This window comes from Littorina saxatilis, linkage group LG3 (assembly GCF_037325665.1).
Source record: "Littorina saxatilis isolate snail1 linkage group LG3, US_GU_Lsax_2.0, whole genome shotgun sequence".
Classification (NCBI taxonomy): domain Eukaryota; kingdom Metazoa; phylum Mollusca; class Gastropoda; order Littorinimorpha; family Littorinidae; genus Littorina; species Littorina saxatilis.
In genome coordinates, this window is record NC_090247.1 from 10,141,783 (window position 1) to 10,151,205 (window position 9,423).

Consider the following 9,423-nt stretch of genomic DNA (forward strand, 5'->3'; position numbering starts at 1 on the left):
TCATGGGCTGAAATCCCACGTTCACTTATGTTTTTGCACGAGTAGGTTTTTACGTGTATGACCTTTTTTACCCCGCAATTCAGGCAGCTATACGCCGCTTTCGGGGGAAGGTTCATTCATAATCCTGTACCAGCAGAGAAACTGTCTTTATGAGTCAAACAGATATGGATGGCTCTTGTGATGCAGATTCCATTGTTATTGACTGCAGTGATGACGAGTACAGTCCGCTCGATACAGATACACCACAGTCTCCAATAGAAGTCGCTAATAGAGAGACTGTGGATTACTTGTATCATGACGGCCAGGTTGACAATTCCACGGAAAATAGGTTGGCGTGTGACAGGGAAACAGTTTGTCAACTTCCCTTTGTTTCTTCCGTCGCTCAGTCGGAGACGTCACAAGTCGAACCAACTACCTGTCAGTCACCAGATACAGGAAGTACCAGTGAGGCACATACAGAACGCGCCGGTTTTACTGTAAGTCAGTCGGTCGCCAATCAGAGTGCAAGCAGCATGGACAGTGCAGCAACAAGATACGCCACGGCATTACTGAGAGAGGAACCCAGTGTCAACACTGCTGAGTCCTGTGCTTCTGAGTCCTTGGGCTTTGCGGCAATGCCGAGTCTACCTACTGAACAAGCCCAGACTGGTTCACTCAGCGAACCAAGAATTGTCGATGTCAGATCATTGCGTGAAGAAAGTGGAGATTTGACGGAGTGGGGCGCAACACACAGGGCAGTGCATGATGAAGAGGAACTGTCTGATGCCGACCAATTCTCCACCTCCAACCAGCTAGATATGCAGACGGACAACATTGGCCAGAGTGACGGTTTTGCAAGCCATCTTTTGAGAGTCACCCCTCCTATAGGCGAGGATGTAGTGTCAGAACATGACATAAGAACAGTGTTAGTGTCAACAGAAGAAGGGCACTGCTTACAGACGCAGGCGGCAATTATTAAGTCTGAACAGTCGGTCTCTGGTAGCGATCAGCGTGCTCCGGACTTCAGAGAGGGATCTTGGTTCTGGCTGGAAATGGCAGGCCGTCAGCACGATACTACGGCAAGCCAAGACACTGACAATCATGAAATGACCTCCACCGATTCCAGTGAACAATTTCCATATTTTAGAAACAGCCACGATTGTGAAGAGAGCCCTATTGAGTCATGTCAGGATATGCTACATTCTGCTGGAAGTAGACAACATGAAGCACAAAGTGAGGAATGTGCCCAAGATATAAGACACGGCATTCCAAATTTCCTGGATGTGCCCTTCGCTGCCGATACTGAGGGTGTCACTTCGAGAGATAGCCAGTCACATGGAAATGTTGCTTTGGAAAATCAGCTACACGAGAGAACCATGTCAGGGAGGCAAAGAAATATTTCAGATAGTTCAGAAAGTCAACAACATGAAAGAATCGTTTCTGAAAGTCACCCAACTGAAAGTCCCAATGCAGAGAGTCATTCGCATGACATGAATTCTTCTGAAAGTCAACCGAATGAAAGTACCAATGCAGAGAGCCACCAAAGTGAAACCAATACCACAGAGAGTTGTCCACATGAAAATAACAGTAACATTTCAGATAGTTGTCCAAGTGAAAGAGCTGTTGTTGAGAGTCCCCTACTTCAAACAACGGCTCCGGAAAGCCAGTCACTTCAAACAACAGCTCCGGAAAGCCAGTCACTTCAAACAACAGCTCCGAAAAGCCAGTCACTTCAAAGAACAGCTCCGGAAAGCCAGTCACTTCAAACAACAGCTCCGGAAAGCCAGTCACTTCAAACAACAGCTCCGGAAAGCCAGTCACTTCAAACAACAGCTCCGGAAAGCCAGTCACTTCAAACAACAGCTCCGGAAAGCCAGTCACTTCAAAGAACAGCCCCGGAAAGCCAGTCACTTCAAAGAACAGCGCCAGGGAGACATCCACGTCAAACATCAGCTCCGGAAAGGCATCCACGTCAAACAACAGCTCCGGAAAGCCAGCCACTTCAAACAACAGCTCCGAAAAGACATCTACGTCAAACGACAGCTCCGGAAAGACATCCACGTCAAACAACAGCTCCGGAGAGCCAGCCACTTCAAACAACATCTCCGGAAAGACATCCACGTCAAGCAACAGCTCCGGAAAGACATCCACGTCAAACAACAGCTCCGGAAAGACATCCACGTCAAACAACAGCTCCGGAAAGACATCCACGTCAAGCAACAGCTCCGGAAAAACATCCACGTCAAGCAACAGCTCCGGAAAGATATCCACGTCAAACAACAGCTCCGGAAAGACATCCACGTCAAACAACAGCTCCAGAAAACCAGTCACTTCAAACAACAGCTTCAGCAAGCCAGTCAAATCGCAGAGCTGCAACGGATGATAGCCTGCAGGAAGTCAGTACGAGTAACACCGCCTGGCTGTCAAGCAGGCAAAGGAAGAGGACCCACCGTCAGATGTGTCATTCCGGGCGAACGAGTGGGTAAGTACGATTGAATGTAAACACGGATAGATGCATTCTTGGTTTGAATTTGTCGTGTTCCTTTTTCTTGGGCCTTATCCGTACTTATCCATGAACGTTTCTGTCTACGATTATTGTAGAAGAAGGTGGAGGGGTATACGTGATTTAGACCCCGATCTGAATTCTGAGTTGTGAATATAGGGGAGACCGGGGCTAGTCCGCCTACTTTTATGCTTTTGGTAGCATAACTGGCGAGTTTGATGAACTAGAAGACTGATTTTTTATTCTACATCAAGACAAATGTGTAGCTGATATCAATGTGCAGACAGTTTTTATGTGCGCATGAACATTTGTTGTACATACTGCTTTAAGTAGACCTACCCTAACGTAGGCGAACTTGCCCCAAGTTGGGGTAAGTCCGCCTACAGGGTGGGGCAAGTCCGCCGCTCTCATCCCATAGTAGGTACAAGACTAGTAGTGGGCAAGCTTTATACACACACGCACGCACGCACACACAGTCAGTCAAACAAGCACCCGATCAGTGGGAAAGCTTTTTTAATTCCCTTCAATATTTAGGTTCAAAAATGCCAATGACAAAATACAAAAGAATGTCGAAAGAATGTAACACAAATCGGCGTCAGTCTTTTTTAGACATGAATCTGCAATCTTTACCATCGAGAATAGATGGAGTCACCATCAGAGTCACAGTTATGGCAGATGTAAACTGGACTGTTTCCCACACCTGCACATTCTTCATGGCGAACATGCCCCATGACAAATAGGCGGACTTGCCCCCGCACGGGCAGGCAACTCTAGTGCCAGATAGCGAGCACAACATGGGAAGGAAGAAGCAAAACTTTCGTCAGAACTCGACCTTAATTAACGCACTTTCACTCAACACCAAGACTAAGTATTTGTTCTCAGAGGTAATGCATCAAAACTTAAGTCAACTGCTATGCATTCATGTTACAAAAATGAAGAAAAACACTTTTTGTGATCTGTACTCACGATATATGGGCGCGCAACCTCTGAACTTCTGCAGGATATGGCGGGAAGTAGGGACACCATTCTCACTTGATGTGAAAGACTAAAAGGTGGCAAACGTAAGAATAAACAGACAAAGACGGATGTGCCCCGGGGGCGGACTAGCCCCGGTCTCCCCTACTTGAAAAACTTGGCGCATTGAGAAGCTAGCACAAGGATGGCTTTCTTTTTTTCTTTCTTTATCTGGTGTTTAACGTCGTTTTCAACCGTTCAAGGTTATATCACGACGGGGAAAGGGGGGGGGGGGGGGGGTGGGATAGAGCCACTTGTTGTTTCTTGTTCACAAAAGCACTAATCAAAAAATTGCTCCAGGGGCTTACAACGTAGTACAATATATGACCTTACTGGGAGAATGCAAGTTTCCAGTACAAAGGACTTAACATTTTTTTTTTTTTTAAATTTTTTACAACACATTATACATTACATCACAGTTCACATCACCACATACATACATACAACATGCATACTAAAAGAATGATCTAGAAAAGAGAGAGAAATAGAGAGAGAGAGGGGGAAAGTTAAAGAGGCACTGTATAGGACTGTTTGACTAAAACAACTCCTATTGATTACTACAGGATTCAAGTTTACACCAGAATATATATCAAGATACTGTTAACGAATTAGGGAGGAGGAGTAGAGCCTAGTACTGGACAATTTTCATGAAACCAGGTTAGAATATGATTGCCAGAGGCGGTCAAACTTATCTTCTACTAATCCCCCCTTGTACTTTTCCAATAAATATCTACTTTTCAAAAATTTCAAGAATATCGGAAGCATCGGTCTTTCAGAGTTCCATTTACATTACCAGCTATTGTGTTTTCAGCGTAGCAATAGGGTCCGATATTTAGACGAGACAAGTATAATGCCGACGAGTCGAAGACGAGTCGCATTATACTTGTTCGAGTCTAAATATCGGACCCTATTGCTACGCTGAAAACACAAAAGCGATTATATAGCTGTTATGACCTTGATTTGTTGTTCCAAACTTACAAAATGACAGTTTTTGCGTCGATGCGTTGATCTCAGGTTTTGATAGCAGACAAACTTCTTACGCGCATCATGTTCGCGCAGACATGCACACCGCTACACGCTTTCTGACGTTGGAAGAAAAACTGACTCTAAGTGCATTCGACTTTACAACACAGTTGTTGAAACAGCTTTTTAAGTTGTCAGTGTAGGCTATGCTGTTGTCGATAGAAACATCGCCGTGGTACAGATGGGTAAACCGGAATCATGCGTCGGCCATTTTTCTCAATATGCTTTTGGATATTGAGAAAAATGGCCGACTTCCGTAGCATTATGCTTTTATAATCGGAAGAGCCCATCCAATCACAGCCCCCGAATTCCCCACGTGTTCATCAGAATAGCTATATTTGTAAATATAAAATTTGGCCAGTAAAATAATGAAATCTAAGGCTTTATCAGTGAACATATTTTCTTGAACTCCAAACAATACCAACGCTTCCGAAAACCGGAAATTAGTAACATGATAACAACTATTATTCAACAGTTCCTGTAGTTCCTGCCAAAACCTGTTAATATGCTGGTAATGCCACATCAAATGATTAATTGTTTCTTCCTCATTGATACAAAACGAACAATTAGAAGATTCAACAATTTGTCTCAGACATAAGTAGCGGTTTGTGGACAAAGCCCTATAAATTAACCTCAGCTGGAACCATTTTAGCTGACAATCAAATGTTGTCTTATGACATAAGTAAAAGATCTTGTTCCAGCTGAGGTTATCAAAAATACCATTCCATTTTACCATACCAGCTGGGGCTGAGTCTGCCGCGGCCAAACACGATTGGACACTGGTTTCCTTCAAATATTATTTTCCATGGTTTTTGCTTTAACAATTCATAGTTTGCCTCCTGTATTACATTTATCTTTTTCTGATATGTCTTAATAGATTTGACTTAACATTTCTTACATACTGCTTGACTAAAATCTTTACAAACATTGACTATATTCTATACAAGAAACACTTAACAAAGGTAAAAGGAGAAACAGAATCCGTTAGTCGCCTCTTACGACATGCTGGGGAGCATCGGGTAAATTCTTCCCCCTAACCCGCGGGGGGTACAAGGATGGCTGGAAAGAGAGAGAGAGACAGACAGAGACAAACAGACAGAGAAAGCACGGGTGGTATTTCCAAACGTTTCATTTGTTTCAGTGAGGAGGTTGCCTTAACTGAAGAAACTTCTGTGGACAGCGCGGATGTTCTGCTGAATCCTGATATCAGCGAGCCTTCATCATCCACAGCCAGTGCCCTTGGTGACGAGTCCTCTGCTCTCCCTCACACAACTCCACCACGGAAGACCCCTGGACATGCGGCCAAAGCCTCCACTAGAATTCTAAGAAGTGAGTACTCACACCCTTACATCCGATTTGATCTTATTATTGTTAATGTTCCTGCTCGCAACTCTATGGTCCTGAGCTACTTTCATTGCAAAATGACGTGAGAAGCGAGGGGGAAAGGCGGATGGTGAAGTATAGGGATAATTAAAACAAACAGATACAAACAAGCAAGAACTACCATCGCATTGCTTTAGGTGTCTACATGAATGCGTTGAGAGCCAGGACATTCCTAAAGTGAGAAATGCAATAAAAGTCCTACTTCAGAATCAAGGTCAGTCTCACAGCATTAATGCAGATACGTTCACTTTCCCCTTCATTTAGAAAACTTACGTTATTTTGAGGGCCCTTTGGTTCTAAAGCAATGAACAATAAATATATTTCAAATGGTTCGAATGACATACACTTGCAAAATTGTGTCTCCAAAAACCAACAACTAAGTCTCATGTGTTTCAGGCCGGCGCAAGCTTGCAAGTAGTAGCAAGCAGGCCACAGGGCGCGGATTAAAGCAGAACCACAGTGACCAGGCGGCAGGAGAGGGCAGTGGAGATGACCACTGGTGGGGGACCACAGCTGAACTGCCAGGCGACATTGTCAACGTACCAGGGGATGGTCACTGCCTCATACACGCCGCTGTCCATGCGTCTTGCGAGGCAGGGAACCAGATCACACACGACGAACTTTGCAACGAACTCATGTGTGAGATTCTCTGTTTCAGAGACCATTATGAAAACTTCACTACAGACGGCCAGGACATTATTAGAGAACTGTCGATGTTTATCTTCGACAACCATTATGACACTGACACATGTGACCTGCTTTTAGGTGCGCTTCCCAATGTGCTTGAGAGTAACGTGGACGTGTATCACTTTCAAGATAACGATCGAAAATATCAGCGAATCAAATTTCGGCCACAGAGACAAAGTGTGCAACCGCAGCGGACCATCCTACTTATTAGTAGGGGTCACCATTATTCAGCTCTTGTCCCGTTCAGAAACAACACAAGAATTGACAAATCATCAAACTGTTGAACCTATAATGAACAGAAATTAGTGGTAAATAGATACATTTTAACATATGCTACACAGAACAAAGGCCTATCCCGCTGAATCCACTGATTCTTAAAAGTCAAGCGTTGACAAGAACTTCTTCATGCTCGTTTGATGTTTTAGTTTTTTTTAGCATCTATTGAAGGCGCCTTCTTCCGAATTGTTTCCAAAAGACAAAGAAAAATGCCATGATATTTTGAGGGCAAGCGAGTTGAAATTCAGCAAGCTCCCAGCTTCCCTGGTCAACTTTCATGGTATTGCCTATGACTACCACGGCAACATGCACTACAAAGCTGACGTAAGCTGAATTTGGGGTTGTAATGTGTTGCGCTGTGTTTTAAACGGACCTCCAGGTGGAAGACTGTGGTGAGGCCTGCTAATCGTACGAATGGCAACAAGAGTACGCTTCCTGAAATCAACACACTTCTCCATGGAAACGAACATGTCCGAATTAAAACGAAAATGTATTATTCAACAAAGTAAGCATTGATTTTGCACAGAAAACAGCAATGAAAACATCACCTACATTTCAACTGCCTGATGATTACGACTACATGTATAAACAAAAATAAAAAATTAGAAAACAAAATCTGAAGTGTTCCTTGTACAAGGAATTATAGTAGCGGTTCTGCGCAGTCTCCACGAATAGACGATGTTCGAAAGTTACTCTTGTCGGGGTTTTAATGGTTTGTCCCAAGATCTAGCCCAGTCAGAATTGAACTGTTGATTTTGTGTGTTGGCGATTTAGTTGCACAGTGCTTGTAGCTATATGTGGGATGTGCGCCGTTCATAAGCTCTTTACTATCATCGTTATATTGTGTGACCTTATTTGCATGCAGATTGCTCCAACCTTTATTTTTTGTCATTTTTACTTGCTATCTTTCTTTCCCTTTTCCAGGCGGGGGAGCATCCTCCTGCAAGGGTCATGTTTTTCTCTCAATCAAGTCTTACATTTCTGCTTCATAATGGTTGTTATTACATGTGAATGGGTATATGTCAGGCTTTTTTGAGCCACGGCCAACCGACCATCACGGCTAAGAACACAAATCAGACCATAAGGCAGGGAAGTACCTTAAAGGCACAGTAAGCCTCCCGTACACCATCACAGATACTGTGAGGCTATTAAACACAGTACAAACACCCTTCCATTTGAACGCTCACCAAACGGGAACATCCTAGGTGCCCTCCGTAAAGAGCGAGCAATTTTCAAAGAATTTATTTTTGCGTGGTTTATCTTACCCCTGAGCCATCGTGAACCCGTGTGATCCAGTTTCCCTTTTTCACAATGTAGTCGTCAGTTAGTAATTTGAATGCGACTCGCTGTGAGCTTATCTGCAATAGCACGTTATTAAGTACCTCTGACTATGCACGAAACAAACGGCTGTGGTTCACAAGAACTCTAGCGATGGCTTTTGACTGTTCAGAGGAACTGGCGATAGGTATAAACCGTCGTCTGCTACGAGAACCACGACCTTGCGTGACCCTGCTTCCGGGCTTTTTTTTTTCTCAAACTTTCAAAACTTCGAATTGTACTGATCTTGTCTTGATGAAAAAAGAATTCTTTTATGATTTAAGAATGTTTGTGTAACAAGCTGTCAATTTATTATTTAGATTTTAGAAGTTAGATCTAGCGCCAAAACGCACCACGGGCACGTTTCATGATATTGAGGATTGCAGTTTCCCCCTCACACACAATATTCCAAAATAATAAATAGTCAAACAGGGACCAAAAAACAGTTTGCACCAAGAGTTCAACTTTTTATCTATCCAAAACAGTAAAAAAAATTATATGAACATTCGTATTTCCAAGATGATTGGCGTTCCAAGACGCTATATCCTAAAACCCCCAAAACATGCTTTTACAACTTTAGTGCATAATAACTGCCCAAAGGTGCAGTTTAAAGCAACCATTGATAATAATTTTTAACATACTCCTTGAACACATTAAGAAAAATGGTTAACTTGCAAATAAAGGGACAGCATTGATCAGAACAATGGTAAGATAAAGGACGCTACTTATATTTTGTACATTTTTTATCTTTATCGTTTCCTGTAGACCTCAGAAGTTATAGCCAGCTTAAGAAATCATTCTAAAATCGAAAAACAAACATATATACATTTTGTACGCAGAGTAGATTGATATTTGACACAGTCACACAGACATACGTGGGCTATAGGGCAACCCTACCCCCTAAATTTGAAAACGGGGTCAATTTCTTAACTGCATGTATTCAGCAAAACAATCCATAAAAAAAAAAAAAATCACAAATAATGAACTTATGACTTTAGAAAAGCATTCAAAAATGCATATATACAACGCTTTTTCTTTGTTCCCAATTCAAGGGGGTGTGCTATTCTCAGGTAACACTGTGAACGCTCAAATGAGACTTGATCACATGTCAAAAAAAGTAATCCCCCCTGTTGTTCATGGTTGGTTGGTGGGATTTTTTTTATCTGAGCCATTGGCAAGCATGAAATGTCATTAACATTAGGAAAGACATAGTATCTCTCATTGTCTTTTGCGCGCAAACA

At 42.9% G+C, this 9,423-nt stretch overlaps 1 protein-coding gene across 1 annotated transcript in view; it reads left to right on the forward strand.

Annotated features, from left to right (window-relative positions):
• LOC138961580 (uro-adherence factor A-like) overlaps positions 1–9,040 on the forward strand; it is a 24,225-nt gene extending 15,185 nt beyond the window's left edge. Inside the window, exons 2-4 of the mRNA XM_070333240.1 lie at positions 1–2,461; positions 5,661–5,848; positions 6,299–9,040. The exon at positions 1–2,461 is cut by the window's left edge and continues 232 nt beyond it. Coding sequence (XP_070189341.1) covers positions 150–2,461; positions 5,661–5,848; positions 6,299–6,873 — 3,075 coding nt within the window. The 5' untranslated portion in view covers positions 1–149 and the 3' untranslated portion in view covers positions 6,874–9,040. The remainder of the gene's footprint in view (positions 2,462–5,660; positions 5,849–6,298) is intronic.
• Positions 9,041–9,423: the final 383 nt, after the last annotated feature.